Source organism: Arvicola amphibius, chromosome 3 (genome assembly GCF_903992535.2).
Source record: "Arvicola amphibius chromosome 3, mArvAmp1.2, whole genome shotgun sequence".
Classification (NCBI taxonomy): Eukaryota; Metazoa; Chordata; class Mammalia; order Rodentia; family Cricetidae; genus Arvicola; species Arvicola amphibius.
In genome coordinates, this window is record NC_052049.1 from 85,028,575 (window position 1) to 85,052,410 (window position 23,836).

General features: G+C 43.6%; 1 protein-coding gene across 2 annotated transcripts in view; it reads right to left on the minus strand.

Moving 5' to 3' along the window:
• The window catches only part of Fat3 (FAT atypical cadherin 3), a 459,106-nt gene that overhangs the window by 80,093 nt on the left and 355,177 nt on the right, over positions 1–23,836 (minus strand). For both annotated transcript variants that reach the window (XM_038323653.1, XM_038323652.1), the window contains exons 7-9: positions 13,563–13,838; positions 11,004–11,214; positions 3,128–7,201 (exon numbers count right to left, since the gene is read on the minus strand). In XM_038323653.1, the coding sequence (XP_038179581.1) occupies positions 3,128–7,201; positions 11,004–11,214; positions 13,563–13,838 (4,561 nt within the window). The remainder of the gene's footprint in view (positions 1–3,127; positions 7,202–11,003; positions 11,215–13,562; positions 13,839–23,836) is intronic.

Here is a 23,836-nt window from a genome sequence, read left to right on the forward strand (position 1 = left end):
CTTGTCAGCAAGACAATTTCATTAGCCGCTGAGTTGATTATACAATCAAGGAGAGGCAGCTAGCTTTGTTAAGCTATCTTTTAATGAACGTTTTATCATACAGCTGAGGTCTTCTCACGGGGACTGGAGTTTCGGGAGAAAAGTTGGCACCACACAGGACAAACTCCTGGTAGTAAGAGTCCCAACCAGAGGTCATTTAGGAAACAGTTTAAAGGTAAGCATTGTAATTCAATCAAATTGATGAGAACAAAGTTGTACAATGGGAGGGAAGGAGGCGAGATGGAGACCAATGGCCCAAACAGATTCTGCTTCCATTCATGAACCCACATGGAGACTAAAGCTTGGCACAGGTGGGAAGAGGAACAGAAACTTGACCTCTGCCCCGTAATCAAGAAATCATGCCAATTCTGACACCCAGAAAGGCTGAGCTAAAGACAATAGGAAGTAGTCAGAATGCAGAGGGAGGAGGCCATTTATTGGGCATCCAGTAAGTACTTATCCTCTGCGCTTGGCCACTGTTGGAGATGGCAGAGATTCAGCAGCAGATGAGACCACAAAACCTCCTGCTTCACAGGGAAGCTCAGGTTATAAAGGGGAAGAATGGCCATAGGTGGTGACCTGACAGAGTGAGGAGCTGAGACAGCCCTATCGCTTGGGTTCCTCTGTGTGTAGCCCAAACCCCCACTCTATGGAAATGCTAAAAGGTAGACTTTACCAAAAGAACCCAGCAGCTAACCTCTGTTTACTATTCCACATTCATCAACAATGTACACTTTGCTTTTGATTGCATGGGCATCCTGGAAGCCCGTATCTCTCCCTCCTGCCCCTTATCTCTCCCTCCTGCCCCTTATCTCTCCCTCCTGCCCCTTATCTCTCCCTCCTGCCCCTTAGGTGGGCCTTGAGCAGTCTGCAGCAGTTCAATTCATGGATTTTCTTTTCCTCAAATAAACTGTTTACCATTTTAATGTGAAGCTTGGTATGGCAGTGTGCACCTGTAATGCCAGCTCTGTGAGGCTGAGATGGGAGGTAATGAGTTCAAAGCCATAGTGCGCCACATAGCAAACGAAGAGCAAAACGCCTAAAGTCATCTCTGAGCACAACAAACAGAACATATGGAAATATATTGCAAACTATTATTTTATCGTTAGAGTCGAAGTGGCTCACTTCAAAATCAATCTTTTTTATTATTTTTATAAAAAGGTAAGCATTTGGTCCTAGAATTCTGAGTGTTACACTGGTTCCAGGATCTCTTCACTATAATGAAGGACACGGGAAGAATGGACTCCAGTCATATTAGATGTCACATTGCTCATCCAGGGCAATGGTTCCACTCTTTTTACAGGGATTTTTTATCATGTGTAGATATGTTTGGTTGTCATAGGATGTTTGTGAGTCTATACTGCTGGAATCCCATGGGTGGAGGGGTCAGGTGCGGCTGTGATATATAAAAGCACACTAGCTCCCGTCAGAGACTTGCCCAGCTCAGGCGGTGGTGACTGGGAAACCCTGCCCTGGGAGACTCAGGGTCCTCCCTGTAATATCACTTTCTGCTACCACTGACTAGAATTCAATTGTGCTTTAGTTGAATATGATTTCAGCACACACACACACAAATTTAACCTCTCTATTAAACGCCTTCAATGCCGGCAAGGCCACACCATTCCTTTGTTACATAAAATGATTAATGCTCCTTTGTTAGTCTGAGGCAGCATAGCCAACTTGTGCTACATCAAGAGCAAAGCTTAAATCTAATTAAAATCAGTTGGAGGTTGGCTCTGCTAATAGTATGAGGGGCTTTAAGCGGTACTGCGCTCATTACTGTAGAGAAGCTGATGGGATGGCCCTTTAAATCATCTATTGATACTTCAGAGACTATGAAAAAACAGTTGAGGCCTGGTATTTAACAATTCTTTCTAGTACAAAAGGGTCTCTTGGAGTGTCTTCCCTAGAAACAAAATACAAGTAAGTCAAAAATCCTTGCCTTTTTTCTGTCTCTCCTTACCAAGATGCTCTGTGTTTTAACTTCAGAAATACACTTTTTAAAAAAATGGAATAAAGAGGCCAGGTTTCAGAGACAGCACAAAATGTGTGAAGTGTTCTTACGTGAGAAATGCAGGCTCCGTAAAAGACTCAAAGGAGAACCTCGGGGAAGCGTGGCCTTCTCAAGCTTTCGGTGTTTGCTCCAGTACGATCTTATTCTGCAGTGATTAATTAACTTTTCCACTAACAGACTTAAGCAGAATCCGTGTCCTGAGGGCATCCTAATTAATTCATTTTTCACTCGGAATAATGTGGTTTTTCTAAGGGGAAAGCCACCTGACTACAAGCATTGATGGATTATTTAAAATCTTTTGGCACGTGGCTTATGTTCTGGCTCGGAAAGTCTCAGCATCAAGGTGTTGGCTGAAAGACCCCAAATGGTTTTTAAGAAAGACTGTTCCTGGCACTGCCAACTCTTCCTCTTCATCGCTGCAAGTGGGTCATCCCCAACAGCTGCTCCTGAGCAGGGGCAGACTTGTCACTCTGGCTGAGTTCTGCAGCCTCACAGGGCAGTGCTAAGACTTTGTGCACTCTCATTGACCTTATTCGTCCATCTTGGTTTTCCTGGTGAACAGCAACCTTTTGGGAGGGAAGATAGGCAGGCATTCCAAGGCAAAAGGGATGGCAATGAAAATATCCTTTGGTCCTAAGTTATAAACTTAGAATTTCTCAGCAAACGGTCAAACTGAGACTTCTAATTTTCATGTGTACAAGACAACACATTTCTATGACCAGAAGGAAGCTGCGCAGAAAGCTTAGTGGGTTCATCCTACTATTTCCTAGCATTATTAGAAGGTCAGAGGGGAGTAAAGTTTAAAAACACCTCTTCCTACTAAAAAGAGTCATTATTTTAATTTGTTCAGTTAAAATATTTTGCTTTTAAAAACAACAGGAAGTGATATCAAGGTTGGTACCAGCTCCTATACGAGCATTGTAGACTATGGCTGAGTGGTGAACCAACACCTGAAAATCCCCACATAATCAGACTTCTCCTTCAGAACCAGAAAGTTCCACCACTTTCATCCTGAGCTCACCTGCCTTTCTTTAGTAAGCAGACCACAGGACAAAACTGGGTGATGGGACTTACCGGTAATGTGGTAGCTCACTTGGCGATTTATGGTGGAGGTGTCTCTGTCCAAGGTGCTGAGAACAGCTACCACCTCTCCAGGGGGGTCGCTCTCCTTTACTTTTCCTCGGTACACCTCTTGAGCAAAGACAGGGGCATTGTCATTTATATCTGTCACCTTGACTGAGACCAGAGCCATGGAAGAAAGAGAGAAAGCCTCTCCAAGATCAGAAGCCACCACAGAGAAGGAGAAGGTAGGGTCTGTCTCATGGTCCAGGTCCTTCAGTGTACTGATCCATCCAGTGTTGCTGTCAATATTGAATGCTTCCATTACCTTCTCAAGCTGGGAATCTGAGTGTAGGGAGTAAGTGACTTGCCCATTGGCTCCCCAATCCATGTCTATGGCTCTCACCTGGGCAAGCTTGGTGCCGACAGGCATCCCTTCCATTATGATCGTCTCGTAGCTTGGTGTTTCAAAGACTGGCCTGTTGTCATTCATATCCAAGACCTTGATGTCTACATCCACTGTGAATACGATGTCCACCTTGTCTAGGGGTAGAGTAGCTGCTACTTTGAAGTGGAAGGCTGGGCTGACTTCATGGTCAAGGCGCTTGTCGAGTTTGATAGTGCCTGTCTCTTGTTCTATGATAAAGACACCCTCTCTGTTATTCTCTGGTCGTTCTCCATTAACCATGCTGAACCGGACACTCTGATTGGGCAGTATCCTCAGGGTGTCCACTGTGCTTCCAATGGCTGTATCTTCTGCAAGGGCAAAGGAGTACTGTGGCTGGGTAAATGAAGGCAGGAACGTTTCAGGGGGCAGGACATGGATGTAGACAGGGATGAGGGAGTGCCTGACGGGGATGCCACCATCTACTGCCTTCACAAAGAAAGACAGCACCGTATTTTTCAGTTGGTTAAAATTGCCCTTGGTCACCATCCAGCCATTATCAGGATCAATTTCCAAGAGGTCAGCCACTGAGACCGAGGCCTCACTGTAGAGGGAATATGTAATCCTAGAATTGGCGCCATCATCTGGATCCGAAGCTTGAACTTGAGTGACTAGGTGGCCCCTTCTGACATCAGCCCTGACGCTGGCCCTGTACTCCACCGTCATGAACTGTGGGGCATTGTCATTCTCGTCCACCACAATCACCCGCACAGTGCAGAAAGTTGTTCTTCCGCCACCATCCAGGGCCCTCAGATAAATGCTAATATCTCCTTCCAGAGGGTTTTCGCGGTCCAGTCTTTCCGTTGTGATGATCTGTCCATTGCTGTCTATGAGGAATCGATCCTTGGCAAAGTCATTGATGATGGAGTAGCTAATCTGTCCATATGTTCCTGGATCCCCGTCTGTGGCTGGGACATGAATGACCTTTGTCCCAGAAGCTGCATTCTCCCTCACCTCGGCTACATATGTGCTTTGTGAAAAGGCAGGGCTATACAAGTTTGCCCCCAGGACTCTGATGTGCACCTGGGCAGTGCTGGTAAACAGCCCATCGGACACAGACACATTGAGACTGTACAAAGGCTCCATGCGTTGCTTCCTGTGGCTAGACAGAGTGAGGACTCCACTCTTGCTGTCCATCAGAAAGCTGGTCCGATCATTCCCAGATAAAATGCTGTATTCCAACCGGTCAAAGTCTGAGCTGTCCGCATCTGAGGCTTGCACACAGGTTACAAAATGACCCCGGGGGGCTAATTCACTAACATAGGACTCATAAATGAGCTGATTAAACACCGGGGGGTTGTCATTGATGTCAGAAATGTAGATGTGAACCAGGACTTCAGTGCTCAGGGATGGAAAACCATTATCAGTTGCTGTGACCCTCAAGGTACAGTGTTGCACCACCTCGTGGTCTAGCATCCTCGCTGTCAGGATGAGGCCACTGGAGCTATCGATGTGAAAGTAATCCGTGCTATTGTAGGTATCCTGGACAATCTGATAATGCACCACCTTGTTGTTTCCTGAATCTGCATCCGTGGAGACAAGTTGCAGAACTGGGGTTCCAATGAGAGATGCCTCAGACAGTGTTGTGTTGTAAGTGGGCTGATCAAAAACAGGAGGGTTATCATTGACATCATCTACTAGCACATCCACTGTGACTTCAGCCCTGGCCCCTGTAAGGGCATCACTGGCTCTCACCGTCAACTTGTAAACGGATATGGCTTCATAATCCAAAGGACTAATGACTTTCAGGACCCCTGTGTCAAAGTCAATGTTAAACTGTTGGAAGGGATCCCCATCAATGATGAGGTATATGATGCCCTGGCCTTCCGGGCTGGTGGCATTGATACTGAGAATGGGAGTATCCATTGTGACATCTTCATTGATTGATGCTGTATAAAAGGGTTTATCAAACACAGGCATTGCTTTGTTAACAATGGTGATGGGAAGTTCCACTGAGTTGGACAGAGATGGATTGCCACCATCCTTGGCGAGGATGGTGACCCCATAGTCAATGTTGGAGAGGTCTGCATTGAATGCTTCTTTTAAAACCACATTCCCTGAATTAGGGTTAATTTCAAAGTGGCCATAGTCATCCTGCAAGACATAGGTCACTTCTCCATTGGCACCTTTATCTTTGTCGATGGCTGTCACCCGGTATACCAGAGTCCCTGGCTCAGCATCAACTTGCACAGCAGCATAGTAAGGGAGGCCCACAAAGACAGGAGAGTTGTCATTTACATCTTCAATGTTGACTCTGACTACCACCCTCGCCACGCGCAATTGGTCTAGCTCACGACTGGCTTCTACCACCAACTCATACAGGTCTTGTTCTTCGCGGTCAAAGGGTACTCCTGTGGTCTGAATGACTCCCGAGGTAGATTTTATCTTGAACTTATTTCCTGGGTTTAAGATGCTGTATTTCAAGGGCTCGTTAAGGCGGTTTCCAATTGCATTGACAATAGCGACTTTGGTTATGTTTGTGCTGTTCTCTGAGATGGAGGTGGAATAGAAAGTTTGTGTGAAGTGGAGGCCACTGTCCATGGCTTCTTTAACCATGATAGTGACCGTGGCAGTGCTGTAGAACTTTCCATCAGATACTTTGACTATCAGCATGTAATGATCTTTGGAGAGATTATTATTTTTTATGGTGAGCACTCCACTATTTGGGTCCATTAGAAAGTGATCCACACTGCCTTCCATGAGGCTGTATGTCAGTTCAGGGGGTACCTCAGAGTCAGGGTCTGTGGCACTCACCTTCAGAACCTCCACACCAACGTAGGTGGGGAGAAGTAAGACAGTCTCAAACACAGCCTGGGTGAACACAGGCGGGTTGTCGTTCACATCTCTCACCTCAATGTTGACTTCAACAGGGCTTTCTGCAGTCAGCTGGGGGCTCCCACTGTCTCTCACGTGCACGTGGAAATGGAAGTGTGCAATGGCCTCATGGTCTAGGTTGGCAATCGTTCTGATAGCCCCTGTGCTGGAGTCCACCGTGAAGAACTTCTTGGCTGTGGCCTCCACAATCTGATACACCAGTAATGCATTCTGGTTGCTGTCAGCATCAGTGGCTCGGATCACCAGTGGGCTGTTGTCTTGGCTCCTGACGATGCTGTTGATGGGTGCAGCCTCGCTCAGGCTGCCCGAGTACTGCGAGAAGAGAAACACTGGGGGGTTATCATTTTCATCCACGATCTGAATGCTGACGGTGGCATTGGAAGCCATGCCTGCCATGTTAGTGGCCTGGATGATGAGTTGATAGGCAGAGGTCTGCTCGTAATCCAGAGCTCTCCGAGTGGTGATGACTCCAGAGTATGGGTTTATGGTAAAGACCCCATTGATGTTTCCATCTTTGACCTCGTAAATGAGAGTTGACTGGCTGATGGCAGAGATGAGGACGACAGACGTTCCAATATCAACGTTTTCATTTACTTCAGCTTGGTAGTCTCGGTGAGTGAATTTGGGGCGGGAGTTATCAGACACACTGATGGAGACACGCACAATCGCCGTGGCAGACATTGGTGGGGAGCCTTGATCTGTGACTTTAACTGACAGGACAAACTGACCCATTGCTGTCATGTCTGGCTCTTTGGAGATGGTGATGATGCCCAGGACGGGTTCAATCTTAAACGTGTTACCTGTGTTTCCTGAAAGACAGAGACCAATGAGGGAGTGAGTTACGTGTGGGTCCTTGAAGCCTTTCAGTGACGAGAGTGAAAGCAAAAGGAGAATTTTCTTTCTAAGATACTGAGAAGCATCCCAAATGGTTCCTAACAAAATTAGATCAGATCAGTAGCTTCCCAACCCAGGATAACATTTCTAGCAACAATATAGCATTGTGTACACATCTGAGCTGGGAAATAAGAGCACTTATAGAGGAGTCCCTTCTGCTTGGAATATGTGGGGTTTCCTCATTCTTGGACCCAGGAGAAGAGGGATAGCTGGGATTGGCATGTCCCTCCACTAATACATCTGCCTCTGCCTGTGTGTATGTATGTATGCTATAACTGTAAATATAAAATGGATATATATACTGGTACAGAATAGTGCTGCATTTTCTGTCATAATCTTTAGATAGGAGCACTGTAGGAATGTGACTTGCTTTCAGCTTGTACCACTGGTAGACTTTGGATGTGGGTGCCATGCTACGTTTTCATATGAAAACTGGCTTTCTCCAAAGGTAACTTTTGGTCAGGTGGGGAATTCTTCTAAGTCATTGCTTGCTTTGCAAGTTTTAAGGATTTTTTTCAGAATTCCTCTTCCTTTATTCTTTTCTTTTATCCCTTTCCTATACTGTATGAATACACACAGGCATGGACCCAGGCATAAAAGCAGCTATCAGAAACACAAGATTGTTCCTCTAATCTGTAGTCACGCTATTTGCTCGCCTTAGAGAGCTTCGGGTGAAGGAGAGGAGCGATGATCCTGGAAACTCTCCTTGACACCAACAGGGGTCTGTTTCCTGGGAAATGGTGGCATGGGTGCTACTGTGAGATGTCTGGCATGGGAGCTAAGAAGGCTTGGCGTAGAAACAGCATCCATGTCAGCCAAGCAGTGGTCCTCCCCAAGAGATGCAGAAGCACACAGCTCTGACCAAAGGATGCTCACAGTTCATGTCCATGCACACTGATGTCAATGTCCCACTTCACAGTGAGTAGGAGAGCCCTGCCTCAGTCTAGGTCAGTGGATGACACTAAGGCTTCTTTTTACTGCAGTTGGCCTTGATACCCCTGCTGTCCCTTCTTTGTGGAGCCACAGGATACACCCTTCCAGGGTGCTGTGCTCCCACATCAGGTCCAAGCTGGGCCTCTCTGCTTTTTCCCTCTTCAATATATTGACCTTCCCTTGGAATTGGCTACATGCTTACTCTTTCCTTCTACTCATGAATCTTTGGGAAATTAATATCTGATTATTATACAAGATTCAAAGCTCTGCCACTGCCCCACACCCAACTTTGTTTTAGTCCAAAGTTAAAGCTTCAGTATGACTTTTGAGGCCAGGCAAAAGATAGGAATTTTATATCCCACTGGAAAAGAGCAAAATCTGGCTTATCTGAGGCTTGGGAGACAAGTTCAATAAAATCCAGAATCATATACAACCACCTGTCACTTACTTCTGTTTCCCTAACATTAAAGGAGCTTGCTCAGCTGCTCTGTGAGGGCCCTGCAGGTCCCAGGTCTTGCTGTGTGTGAGGGACAGGCAGGCCTAGGGATTGGCTGTGTGTGTGTGTGTGGGGGGGGATTAGGCAGGCCTGGGGATTGGCTGTGTGTGCAGGGGGAGCGGGGGGGGGGGTCTGGCAGGCCTGGGGATTAGTTGTTTGTTTGTTTGTGTGTGTGTGTGTGTATGCATGTGTGTTTGGTAAGGGACAAGCAGGCCTGGGATTGACTGTGTGTGGGTGTGGGGAGGGGGTCAGGCAGGCTGGGGGGGTCAGTCAGGTTGGGGATCTGGCTGTGTTGGGGGGGCAGGCAAGCCAGTGTGTGTGTGTGTGTGTGTGTGTGTGTGTTTGGTAAGGGACAGGCAGGCCTAGGATTGGCTATGTGGGTATGGGGAGGGGGGTCAGGCAGGCCAGGGGATTGGCTGGCGGGAAGGGGGGGTCAGGCAGGTTGGGGATCTGGCTGTGTGTGGGGGGTGACAGGCAAGCCAGTGTGTGTGTGTGTGTGTGTGTGTGTGTGTGTATGTGTGTGTGTGTATGTGTGTGTGTGTAATAGGCAGCTCTGGGATTAGGCTGGTGGGGGCTTGGAGGCCAGGTTGGGGATTGGGCTTTGTGTGAGGGACAGGTAGTCCTGGGATAGGGCTATGTGTGTGGGAGAGATAGGCAGGCCCAGGGCTGAGCTGTGTGTTTAGAAGGGGCTGAATGACTGTGACAGGTTTGTCATATACACTATAATTCTCATTAGACTTTTATGCATGCAATTAAAAGCTGTTTTTTTTTTTTCTTGAGATAGTTATCATTCCCAGAACTTTGTTTTTCTGGAAACTTGGGTTTTCTATGTAAAATATATTTTAAAGGAATAGCTTTCCTTTTGTACTTTAGTCAGTTGTCAAAGCAATGACTGAGCTCCATACTACAGTCCTGGAGGGAAAATGTAAGGGAAACAGTATTTTCAGGGATGTAACTAATATGTTCCTTGAGAACCTAATAGTAGTTTGAAAGTTATTTGAAGCACAGGAATAAAAGTAGTAAATTTATAAATATAACAGATATAAATATCCCTAAAATGATAAGAATGGCAGAACTAAAGGCTTCCACGCAGATGCTCGCAGTGACATGAGGCGATGCGTATGGACGGCACAGGAAAGGAAGAGATTAGATGGACCTTAGGAAGGCCAGCTGAGGATGAGAGCCTGGAAATGCTCGTGTGATATTTCATAGTCATTTCTTAGTGTCCTGCTTTGTAATCTAGAAGAACAAAGATAACTTATTGTTGTCATAACATTACTCTGGGGTAACCAAGAGCTGCTAAGTAGGTCTAGATCTGTGGAAACCCCAGCAGTAACATGTGGGGAAGCTCTGCGGGTGCCTGGCCATTAGCGAGCACCATCTTCTATGTGGATGGCAGCACTGACCCATTTTAAATATGGCACCTAATCTAAAAGGTAGCTTTTAGATTATCATTTGATAATGGGGATTTTAACATTATTGGCTTTGCTTTTTCTCAAATTTCTATTCCTAAGTGACTTTCCTATCCTGCTTATTTTAATTCAGATGCTCATTCAAATGCTCTACATTTAAGAGAAGGGCAGGAAGCTGTTCCTTTGCTGCCATGGAAAGAATGTGCACTTGGCATTGCTCACCACAGACAGGCTACAGAACACTTTAGGAACATGCAGCGTTAATATTCAAAAATGGCAAGATGGGGAGGGACACAGAACAGATAAGGGAGACTTGTCATTTTTAGCTTCGTGTCTTTTATTCTTCCTTGGATATTCATCTCTGTCATAACTGTTTATCTATCTACCTTCAAACTGTCTATAAACTGTTCTTCAAATGTTAACATCCTTGGAAAAACACCAAGATTTAAGACACATGCTCTCGTTTATTTATCGTCTGGTTAAGCAAACAATTTAGGTATCATAGGCACCAACTGCTCTGTTGCTCAGACTGCCTCCACCCTAGGCAAGGTGTTTGTGTTCATGGTGGTGTGCCGGGCTTCCTGAAGTCTTCAGTCCACCCACTGGGAAGTTAACCCAACTGTGGTTATTTCAGTCTGAGTCCATGGTTTGCTGATTTCTGGGTCTGGGACACTGAATTCATTACACACTTCTTTTCTTCATTTCGGAAAACTCCAAGATTGAATGCAAGGAAGGAAGCTCTTCCCTTGCTGCCAATATTGAAAGGCTAAGAACTTTATACACACCATTGCACAAATAGGTTGGTGAGTTCATGGGGCGGGCTGTGCTGCGGAGGGAGGGTGTCATGCTTTGTGCTGAGGTCTCTGCAGCTCTCACCTGCTTCTATGGAATATATGAGCTCTGCATTTTCCCCTTTGTCTTTGTCCAGAGCTGTCACTTGTAGAACAACTGATCCCAGGGCAGCTGATTCGAACACCGATGCTTCGTACAGTGGATTGGTAAAGTAAGGGCTGTGATCGTTAGCATCCTCCACGTTCACAATGACTCGGGCCAAGTTTCTTCGGTAAGGAAATTCCTGATCTCTGACCTTTAGGCAAAATATAAGAAGCAGTAGGACTAAAAACTTGAATCTCAAAGAACTCACATGGCTATGTTTGTTGAGAAAACAAAATGAGATCATGCATGCAAAGTGCTTGACCCAGGCTTACACAACTACAAAGCACTCAACAGTGGTACGACAGGAGATGGGATGGGGGATGCATTGAGAGAGGTTGAGATTAGGAGCCATCTGAAAGCAGGGCAGCAGCACCTCTGTTGTTCCACTGGATGCCCGGCCTGTGATGACCTGGGTACCACAAACCCAATTCTCTCATATGGTTTCCATAGTCATTTATTTCTTGTTATATACTTATATTCAGTCATGGAATGGTAGACAGAGATTCTTCTAAGGGGTGGGATTAATGATACAGTATTGTTATATTCATTCATTCATTCGTTCAACTAACATATATTTCTATCTGTGATGTTAGGTTCTTGGCATACATAGGGTGGTTCAGTAGTAAACTAGACAGTCTCTACCTTCACGAAGATTAGGATCTTTGAAATGGGTGATACAGGCAAGCCATAGAAAGGCATACAACCAGGCAGTTAAACGCCAGCATGGGATACAGTTAAAGGCGCTCATAGTGAGTGCAAAGAGGAACATAACCTAACATTCAACTTCCTGGAAGACAGAGCAAGGAGAAAGGAGAAGGAATAACATGATGGTGATGGCGACAAGTGACGTTTTTAGGGGGGCAGAGCCCAGAGCTGTTAGAGAACCTTGACCAACAGGAAGATGCATTCAACTACAACATCTAAGACCCCTCAGTGGGATTTTGCCAGACAAATTTGATTAATGACTTTAAAATTAACCTGAATTGCATATGGCAAAAGCTTATAAATGTGGCTCTGTTATTATTTGACATATTGCTTATTGAATTAATACACTTGCTTTGTTCAGTTTTAAGCTGCATTACTCCAGAGCAATGTGAAGACATTGGGCCATATACAAGAGGAACTCTCAAGGAGAAAAGTGTTTCATGACTGTACATGGGAGCAATGAGCAGGTGAGGCTTGGAAGAAGGTGGCCTAAAGCGGTCTTTGTTCTAAGCATCTAACTACACAAATGATGAACGATGGGCAACCAAACTGATTTTTGAGTTTGCTGAGGGAAGGATGAACAGAAAAGACTTGAAAAAAATGAGAATGGAATTATTCAGCACTCTGAGGCTTCTGTTTTTAAAATACCATGTAAATATCACCTTGGTCAGTGTGCCATGATGGAGTTCTATAGCTTGGTCATCCACACCCAAGAAAGAATACAACTGAACTCTATTTGGAGATTTTTTTTTGTTGTTTTTGAATGAATTGAACACTAGACCAAAGAGTTTGAGGACTTTGTCTATCTTGGTACTTGTGAGATTGCTTTCTGTGTAATATGTGCTCAAGAATATTTGTGAATGAATGAATGAATGAATAAATGAATGAATGGGCATACGAGTGAACCAGGCAGCCTCTGGGAACTGCCCGTCTGTCTCCTGGGGTCTCTTAAGTGGCAACCTTAGCTGAGGGCATGGTGCTCAAGTTGCCTCTTGTCCAAGAAGATTCTAGTGAAGGAAAAAGTTGTAACTGTTGTGGATGACTTGGGAGTTCATAGATTTAGTCATCTCACACTCAATTAGTGCAGGAGATTAAATCATGGTCAGCCTTCCTGTTCTTCAGGAGTATAAGGGGGCCCTGACAGGCAGAGGCTGTGCATGCCAGTGTTGTTCTGGGCTTATTACAGGGACAGAATATAGGCCATAAGGGAATCAATCAATGATGCTTCTTACTCTTCACTGGATGATTACCCCAAAGCCCCACTTGAAGCGCAAAGTCACTTCTATGTAATTTGAAGGAAGGCATGTTCAGTTCTTTTGGGATCAGCAGTATTACCCTTAGGTCCAACACCAATGAAACACACCATACATCGATGTGGATTGAGAGAAGAGTTGCCCTTGTGAAGAACTTCTCTCAAGGGGCTTCTTTCAAACTTTCCCACACAATCGTCTGGCTCCAAACAAACCCCTGAGTTGGGAACATTTGTCTGTTGCTTTCTTCTCTAAACCATCTGTCAGCAGCATTTTCTGAATAGCCAACATCTGCAGAATTAATCTGATATTTCAGGTTGACAAAAACTTTGGAGGTACTTTGTCAGAAGGACGACTCCTTGACTGAAATACAAAGGTGAAGCGGAGTGCTCCCTGTCAGCACAAAGTGGAGTGCTCCCTGTCAGTCAGCACAAAGGCTAGATTTACACACCTTAAGGGCCCTGGTTTTCTGAAGACTGGGGTATATATGCCCTGGCTGACAAATGGTTCTGTCAGGAGAGAAAAACGAAGAGTCTGGTCCTACCATTATGTTGAGGATGTGCTTGTCCTGGGCCTCGTGATCCAGCCTTTCGGCAGTGTAGAGAACGCCCGTGTTGGGGTCCATCCGGAACTTCCTCATGCTGATGGCGTCGATGCTGCTGTGGATGGTGTAGCTCAGCTTGTGCTTCTCGTCTCTGTCTGTGGCCTCGATCTGCAGTATCTCTGTGTCAGGAAGCACATCCTCAGAAATTGTCACATCATAATGTGGTTGGGAGAATTCGGGGCCATTATCGTTATTATCCAACACTTTGATAAATACCTGTAGTCAAAGGAAGACAAGAGTGATCAGGAACCCCAGCATATTCACTGCTAATGAAAGAGGTCACCTTTTTATTGCCTCTCTCTGTGTATCCCTGCATCCTAGCTTTTAGCAGCAATCTCAACATAGAGCAAGCTCTCTTATAAAAAACATTCTGCCGGTAAGTAGCTGACGACAAACCATTAGTTCACAGTAACAGCAATATCAATTATGATTGTATCTATAATCTCATTAATAATTAAAGAGCTGAGGTAGCCATGAGACGTGGTAATTCCACAGACCAATCTGAGGCACAATGTGAATGACTAGAAAGTGGCCTTCATTTGGAGGTTTCTGTTACCTAAAATCTTATCTGTACACCATTTCTTAAGGTGGACTAGCGACAGCAGTGCAGGGAGGGATTAATCTTTGTCACTTTGACTGCACCAGAAATCTCTTAGGAGACGCGCATCTTCTAGATACGGCTTTGAGATTTTTTTCTAGAGGCTTAACTGATGATGGAAGACACGTCTTGAACTTCAGTGGTAGCATCCTGTGTGCTGGGGTACCGGATTGAATACAACAGAAAGGAGAAGAAAGCAAGCTAATTAGTGACTTCACACTCCTGCACCTGTGCTTCCCTGTCGTGGAATGTATCCACTCGACATATAAGGAAAAATAAACCCTCAAGGTTTTTTTTTTTTTTTTTTGCCAGGTCTTTCTTTTACAACAGCGAACAAAGCAATTAATACAAGGTGGGAGAAATCAAGATTAGGCAGGGAGAAGGAAGGCAGGGATGGGGTGAGCTGGCTGCCCTCGGAGCTCCTCAGTAGCCACAGTATCAGCCTGTGCTTGTTCTTTGAGAGATGACTAGCCAAAAGCTTGCTCAGATGGCTCCAGTAGGAAGCTACCATTGTCTCCTCGTGAGGTCCTGTGTTATAGAATCTTCTGGGCAGGTAGAGAAGTGTACCATTAATCACCCAGCTTTGACAGCAATCGGTGGCTTCAACTGTCTACCTAATCATCCCCACCTGCCACCCAGACTGTTTTGAAGCAAATCACAGCTATCATTTCAGTCTGCATTTCTAACAGGCGGGGACTCCTAGAATAAATAAAGTCATGTGTACAAACATCTACCAGAGCATTGTTGTCCCTAACTCAAAAAGCAAAAGCAACCCCAGGAATTCTTTAATGTTAAAAGTGCAGCCTATGCCAATATTTCTCCACTGTTAAATATGCTGTATGTATGCATATATAAACTTTTAAAAATCACAACATAAAGGTTCAAGCATTGTATTCAACGTGTACTTTCACATTTTAACTTACAGAATTTCCCTCTGCCTCTGTAAATTTCCCTGATTCTCTTCCCCGTGCTGACTACTGCTGCGGAAGAGACTGAGATTCTTTCTGTTTAGTTCCCAGTCTGAATTTTGCTTGCAGCATCCCTGTGGCTTTTCTCTACACGATAAGTCCTCATATTTGTTATAAATTGGTAGAGCGGTCAAGGAGTCATGGTGTGATTCTGGTTCAATTTCCTTTCTAGTTTTACTTACTTTTATAAACATTGTTCTTGAGTGACACATGCTTCTTCTGAAGATGTACCCTATCTGATTTTGTCTCTCATACTACGATGCCCACAGTCACTGGTGATCATTAAAGACTAATCTATTCATAAAATGTTTAATGTTCTGATTCTATGATCCCTCTCTCATTTGTTATCTCTCCTTTGCATGCTGGAATGTTGACCGGCTTGATCCTGTTCGGGTGACCACAGCTGCTCTGAATTCATGGGTGCCCACAGTCCTGTCATGCCCAGAAGGCAGTGTTCACTTTAGCCCTGCCCAGTCTCTAGCTCCTTCCATCCTTCACTCTCATCTTTGTGATACTCACTGAGTGCTAACCAGCATAAGGGGTGATGCAGGTGTGCCATTTATGGCTGAGCACCATGCTGACACTCAGCCCAAGGCTGATAGGATTTCTAGCACAAGGAGAGGAAGAAATTCGCCCTTGGGTGTTGTAGCCAGCTTGATCGTATTTGACTGTCCCATTGGTTGAAGCATTCATGTTTACTGCATTGTGCATAGTCTCTCCTTGGCCAGAAGGATTGTCCTTAGGTTGGTGCTTGAGTTTTTCTGAAACAATCCTTATATTCTTTGAATTCCCCTCCCCTTTCTTCTTTTCTCACCTTTTTTCTCCCTTCTTTGATTGATTGATTTTGATGTGCTAGGAACTGAACCTAGGACCTTGCTGCCCTAAGTCAGCACTTTGCTAATGAACTGCATTCCCAGCCAGCTCCCTTACTTTCTGAAAATTGCAGCTGGTATTATTTCCAGAACTGTCCTGAACATTTTCTATTTTATTCTTGAATTATCCATTGCTCCAAAAGTCAGCATCTCCATTTCTTTCTTTTGTTAGAAATGATATTTGGAGATTACAGTCTAGTACTGGGAATTCTTCTGAGTGGATTGAGTTCAGTTTTGCTCTCATTCACTGAACAAAATTAGAAAAAAAAATTTTAAAAAATCATCAAATTTTAGTGAATTCACAAATATGTTTCCAATTGTAGTGATTTTACTTGGTGCCATTGTTTCTGCATTTGTTTTATTCTTCCTCTGAAGCTGACTTTTTTTATAATTAGTCATTTTGGTTTAAATATGAGTGCAAAGGACTCCGGATAATAAAGCTGGCATTTATCTTATAGTTATTCAGAACAAGTTGGTGCTGTGTTTCAGCTCTCTTCTTCCTGAAGTGAATCTCCAAGGAGAAACCCAAAGTTGAATGAGATGATGAACGTCCGTTACCATATTCTCCTCCAGAACTGGATTGTCATGTAAGATAATTTGTTTCCATTTATTTCCATAATTTAGAACTTCTTCTTAAAGGACAGACAATGACTTATGATCTGAACCAATAAGGAGTGTCCAGGGCGTTACTTTAAAGCAGCACCTTGCTGATTTATGAAGAAAGCCTGGGGACTTCATTATGGAACCTAGACAAGCTCACAGAAGACAGCACTGGGGCAGCCAGATTCCTTCGGGTGCCGAACGAGCTCACCCCTGAGTATGCCCCGCTTATTAAAGTTTGTGTTAAAGAAGAAAACATGTCAACTTTGTTTGGAGCAGGTTTAAGTAACATACTTGCTTTTTCAACATTTAATTTCTGTTTTTTTTGTCATTTTAAAACCATTTTAATTTTGTAGAAATTTAGGTTCTCAATGAGTGGGTCATGAAAAGGCCGTGCAGGTAAGGGGAGAATTGTCGGGAAGGAGAAGTGCATAGGGAGTGGGGGAGGAAGAGAGGGCGTGGGGTGGATATGATTAAAATATTTTATATTTTTATTAGACTATTGAAGAAGAATTTAAAAATTTAAAGAAATTTGGCTTCCCTACTGTAGACAACTTCTACTAAAAACAGATGGTTTCTCATCTCTTTTTCAATGTAGTGATACTATATACATTTTCGCTACCACAGGATTCACTTTGTATTAGAAATTACAATGAACAGAAGATGTCCATTGTTCTCAGGTATCTGGAGATGGATTTTGTTCTGATAACTGAAGGAAGGAGTGCTGGTGGTATCCATTGGGAATGGGGCAGAACTGCTTGCTGCTATTGGCTTGGGCAGTGTTGAGGACCCCGCTCGATATCCTGAAGATAAATCGGCCATACAGAAAGAAATGTTCTTCCAGGGAGCATCGTGGTCAGTCATCCTTTACGGACTCATTAAGATTTTTCTATTATTTGTTCTTAGAGTACGTAAAGAAAATGAATGTGCTTATGTTTCTTATTAATTTCCCTGGCATACAGTCCTGTCCTTGCTGTAGGAGAGTTGTTTGATGAGACAGTTTTGTGTTCCCCTCTTCCAAGGGTTCATCAATGGGCATTCCTCCATGTATGCAAGAATGACGCTCCAGCCTTGCCAACAAAGTCTGTGGGAAGACTTGGTGCCTTTGCCAGCCTGCTAGATGGAAGTGGCACCCCAGTGTTGTTTGCATCTGCATGCTCCTATTAGGAGCGAGGCTGAACTTTGGCTCCTACGCTACAGAGCCCTTTGCGTTTCTTTCTCTGTTAAACTGCTTATGCCAGTTCATTCTTCTGTGGGCTAGAAAGTTTACTTTCCTTTTTTTTTTTTTTGCTTTTGGAAACTCAGTGATAGAGATGACAAGGTGGTGCTAAATTCTGTGTGGGCTTTATTCTGGGTGCAAGTTTCTTTGGCACGCCACGCAGAAGGAAAGGCACCCAGCGTTTCCTCTGTTGTTTCCGGGTGGTGAGGCATTTTGAAATATTTTCCATTTTCCGCGATGCAGACGAACACATGCAGCACTTACAGGTGGCATTTGTGTGCTTTCCTGTTTATCACTTTCCGCTCCTGCGCAGTGGGAATCTTTCCTGCACTGTTATGTGAGGCCAAGATCTAGTTTCATTTTCTCTACGAGGCTCTGCATTTCTTTCTGTGTCTCTTTTTAGGGATGGATGTGAAACAAGAGGTGGTCTTACATTTTCCTTTATAATTCTTCTGACTCAGAGCTGGATGTTGCCTGGTTGCCCTGTGTCTTACAACACAGTTTTACACGGCAGTGGGTGTGGTGCCCATTCTATCTTACTCCTGACTAACAGGAGCACCATGAACGACTTTCCCGTTTCACTGTATCTTCGCATGTGACTGCGTTCTAGAAAATATTGCCTTTTATAAAAAATAAATTTACGCAGACATACTACCCTGACAAACAGCTGCACAGCTGCTTACAGTGGTTGAGATGTGCTGTTCTGAGTGGGGTGGTAGCCACTTTATCACCCCTGTGGCATGACCATTTTCACTTAGGAGAGATACTGGCAGGGGCAAGCTTTGTGCCCTAGCTTGTACTTGCAAAAACAGTGGAGAAGTGTGCCAAGAGGGTTTGCGGTATTGTTTTTATCTCTAATGTATTTGCAAAACCATATTGTATTCTTTGAATGCCAATTCTTTAAAAAGTTCAAGTAACTTAGTCAAGATGCTAAAATATTTGTTTTCAGAGTGGCAGTTACATCAACAGATGTAAAAAGCCTTTCTGGCCAGCAAACTGCCCTGACCTTCATGAAGTTTCAAAGCTGATGTGATCTTGAAATGCTTGCCTCTTTCTGCTTGCTTTGTCCTGAACCTAATCTATAGTCAGAACAAGTGTTCCTCTGTAAAAGACTTCCTTCTCCTCATTTGCTTTTTATTTCCCACAGTTGGGGCCATTTGTGAGCTCCTGAACTAACAAAGCAAAGTAACTCTCAAAGATGTTGTGTTCAAAATGGTAATTCAAAAGCTTACAAAAGCACAAAGGACTCAAGGCAGGAGGGAACCCAGCCTTGGGAAGTATCTCCAGGGCTGGTTCAGCGCTGCCCCCCACAAACATGTTGCCTTCCACAGGCTCTTCAAAGCTAAATCTGGGTAGGTGCCAAAGCCCTGCTTTACAAAGGCTCATGGTAGAACAGTCCGTGGGGGTGAATTGTTGGGCAAGATCAATTAAGTCTAAATTACTGGAATTCTGCTCTGCCTCTGCTGGCGTTTCTAAGACATATTTAAAACATCTTTTCCAGGGGAGAAGTGCCTCTCATTCTTCTCAAATGTGTGAATTTTATTTTGGATGTATGAGTAGAAAACTTATATCACACTTGCTTCCTGTATAGAAATGTGCATCGTATTTGCTCCTTGTCTCTATTATATCTGGTTCTTCAATGGAGAACCATGTTAATGGATGTGGCCAAAGTCACAAGAGCAAGGTCGGATTCAATTCTCATTTGTTCAGAGCCAGTCCTGTATTCATTCATGATCGTTCTCATGTGCATTTAGGTTACATACACATTAAGAATAAATTTACAGTGTATATATGTTAACACATGTGTCTAACTCTCACTTTTTTGCTATAGAGAAACACTAACTCACGAAACAGATAACTGGCATAGCTATTCTCATCTTGGGAACATTAATCAAAGAATTATTTTAATAGAAAGTTCCCCGCTACCTTGAAAATGGGAATCTATTTTCAAAAATTGGTTTTCATAAGGTGCCAGCAATAGATCTATTACATATACTGAAATTTTATCATTCTTTGTTTCTTTTTTTTTTTCTTTAAGGAAGTCTCATATGGTATTTTATCCATATGCAGCTGGCTCTCTTCGGCTGGGTCTTAATGTAACTAAACACCAGAGGAACATTGGGGTCAGCGCTGTCTTCACATGTTAGAGGCAAATGACACTAACGTGGACGTAAGAGAACTCTAAGTGGGAGGAGAGCTTTCTGAAATGTCTCCTGAGATAACAAACATCTTTAGAAAAAAATCATTCTCTTTTCTGCCATCTGAAGCATATGTGGATGGAGAATAGGATCAAGACAGATGACACATTTTCACGGTAAAATTTGTTCTAAGTGAGCAGGGCAGTGAGGGACTCCAAGCAGCCTTAGTGATAGGATTCACAGGGTGGGGTTCAAGTCTTGGTTTGGGAATCTGGTCATAGCTCTCCTCACTCCTACTCCAATCATTGCAGGCCACACTCACGTAGCTGCTTAGCAGAGCCAGAGAGTTTTGGAGGATATGGAAGGAGATGTTTAATGTCAGGCTTGGTCGTAGAGCCACAATTATAAGCTTACTCTTTTAGCTTTACAAACACAAAGCATGCCCTGAATAAGAAAAGCATATTAAAAATCGCAAACTCTCTAGTAAAAGGTGAAATATTTATACAATCTGGAGAAGGGTAGAATGGGAGAGGGGAGGAAGGAAGGAGAATGGGAGAAAATGTGTAGCTCAATAAAAAACAAACAAACAAATCACAAAATCAAATATCTCAAGTCCCTGAAGCAAATTAACATAGCTTTTAGATTACTATTTGGCCAAGACTATCTCTGTTTTCCTTCATATATAACAATAAAGGTCTCTCATGTCATTTATAGCTATCAGGTATGTTTCAATTTAAAGTTGAGTATCAGATTGTCTTAATAAAGTCTGTATACATTCAGCATGTGATAGTTCCAAGAGCCTTCTCATTTTCAGTATTACAACAATCTATGAAGCACATAAGATTCTTTCACAGTGAAAAAGACTGATGTGGCCGGGCGGTGGTGGCGCACGCCTTTAATCCCAGCACTCGGGAGGCAGAGGCAGGCGGATCTCTAAGTTCAAGGCCAGGCTGGTCTACAAGAGCTAGCTCCAGAACAGGCTCTAGAAACTACAGGGAAACCCTGTCTCGAAAAACCAAAAAAAAAAGAAAAGAAAAAAAAAAGAAAAAAAGACTGATGCTTAGAGTAAATGAGCTGCCTTCCATGGGAATATACACAGGTCAAGTGCCAACTTGGACTTGTGCAACCCAATTCTGTGTCAATACTTTTTCATTCTACAAGATACTTTCCCTACTGGATGAAGATGTATATTTTGTAACCATAAACATGTAAAGGAATGTTTTACTAATAGCATGTTTTTGCAATGGAAGAAATGGGCTTATATCTCTTTCCTGTGAACCCAGGCATCCATTTAACCAGTCTGGGCCTTGATTTCTCCCTGAAAAAGAATGATGATAATTCCAGATTCAACTTTTCCAAGGATACTGGTAAATAGACATTCCTAATGAGACTTGTTGAGTCTCACTATGCAAACATCAAGTTTTATATATTTGTGTGCCTTTTCATCCATAAACCTTTGGGAGAGCCATGTTCTACATTGTTTTACATTTTCTATGAAGATGCAGTAGCTCTGACTGATTTGGCAGATGTACAGAGAGTATTAATATTCATCATGGATTGTCCTTAGCAACATAAGTTCTTGGGGTTGAAATTATGCCAAGAGGAATCTGGACCTAGGACAGCTAGGAGATAGTCTGATGGTTACAGGTATCGTGTTTCCCAGGAGACCAACTTAAATAGGTGTACTTCTTGTAACCGCTGCCTTAGAACAGACTCTGAAGGCTTAATGTTGCCTTTGAGAGCTGGCACAGTACAGTGGATGAAAGAGCAGGCTCTGGTATCTGCCTGTGTGGGTCTGAGTTCAAGTTCTCCTCAAACCACTTGACATTGCATTGGGCCTTTGACTTAAATAGTAAAACATAAATTGCAGTAGTCAATGGGTTTCATATTTCTGGCACAAAACATCATTATCAACTTAGATAAATTAGGTGTTAAAATAACACCTGATATTATTATTATCTCATGGCTCTGAATACTGAAGTCAAGGCCAATCTCAAAGGATTGACATAGATGCATTCGTTTTTAAATATTCTCTTTTCCCATTCAGGCTCAATATAGTGCCATCCAGTCATGGGACTAGGGTCCTTGTTTACTTGCTGGGTCCCCAACATCTTGTGGCCACCTATATATTCAAATAGTCTCGGATCTGCCTTGCACTGAATTTTCTGTCTTCTCCCTTTCCTTCCTTTCCAATTCTAGCTGAGAAAAGTTGGCAGTCACATCTTTGTTAGTAGATAGGTCCTATGTGGAGACCTTTGATCTTAATTATATATCTTAAGTCTCTTCTGCCGAGTTAAGTAATACATCGAGATTCTAAAGTGAACATCTAGAGTATGAATATTTTTGGAGGGGAGGTAGGATATACCAATTCTGCCTGGAATAAGTATTTTTAGTACCTGTTTTATAAAGTCATTATGAAAGTTGAGGGATCTACTCATCTTTATCTAGTGGAAGCCAATTTAAGTAGCTTCTGGTTCCCCTTTAAATGACTCCATGAGTCTTTAGTAGGATAATGTGACTGACACTCTTGCCCTAAGTTGTGGTTAGCTATCTCTATAAAGCATCTTAGCTCTTTTCTAATGCAAGTGGCAGTGTATTGTCTGGGAACCAGGGCTGGGATCCACTTAAACTTCTATAATTCCACTTAGGTTGAGGTAGATGGTGACTCCTTGTTGGTGATGCATTCCATTCTCCGTGTGCCCCCCAACTCCCTGTATACTTTCCAGTCCTGGTGCTTAGGACTACCAGGGCTCCCGAGATTCTTCATCTTTGCCTGAAGCAGACAGTCCAGAGACAGCTTCTCCCTTTCCTCCTTCCCTGTCAATGTAGACTTCCTAGCTCATCTCTGGCTTTCTAAGATGACATGGGAATCACTTCCATACTGTGTTGTAATATGAAGAGGACAACAACATCCTTTGGCAAATCCTGCACAATTTCATGCAGACGTCTTCGTCTTCCTCATCAGGTGGCTTCTGCACATGTGGGGATGCTTTGGTTTCCTATTTTGTTCTTTGGTGTCTTTGTAGTGTGAAATGCACAGGTCCCTTTACAGGCTGCACTCAGCCTGGCCAATCCCCAGAAAGAAGGGATATTTAGGTAGCCTCAGACTCTGTAGCTCGGAGGCACAAGAATCTATGAGAGTCAGAAGAGCAGGACTAGACTGAAGACGAAGTGAAGTTTCATGTTGACACTGAATCCCTGAGGCTCTGATTTATTTGGTATTTGTGAAGTAAAATTCACCATGTTGTTTATGGCTGCTGAGAAACCCATGTTCCCACTGTGTTTTATGATCTCCTGTGAACCAAGGAAAGATAAATCACCCATGGAGCTCTGAACAGGTGTCTTGTAAACTCCAGGCCATTAACATTACATGGAGAAAGGCGTCCGTTTGGTGGTAGAGTCATTGCATTGTCTAGGGTCATGGATTTGAGTGCATTTTAGCAGTTCCTAAAAGAGTCTAGAATGCTCTGTTTATTTCCAAAACATTCTATGGTTCAAATATGCCTGACGCTGTTGCAGAGAACTATTCCTGCTGCCATGTTCAGGGAAGTCTAGGCTGACCAACTCTGGTAAACAGACAGGTTCAACACTGCCATGGCCTTCCGATGGTGACAGTCTTGATGAGGACAGAATGCGTGCTTTGGAAACTGAGTTCTGATTCCTTCAGGGCATGGTTCCTGAGAACAGCATGGCATGGAGTATTTTGACAAGAAAAATCTCATGATGTCCTTTATTAACCTCTTTAATTTGCTCTTGCTAAGGGGACCTATAAGTTCACCCCAATTCTCAGGCTGCTTATGAATGGTCTGGATTAAAGTC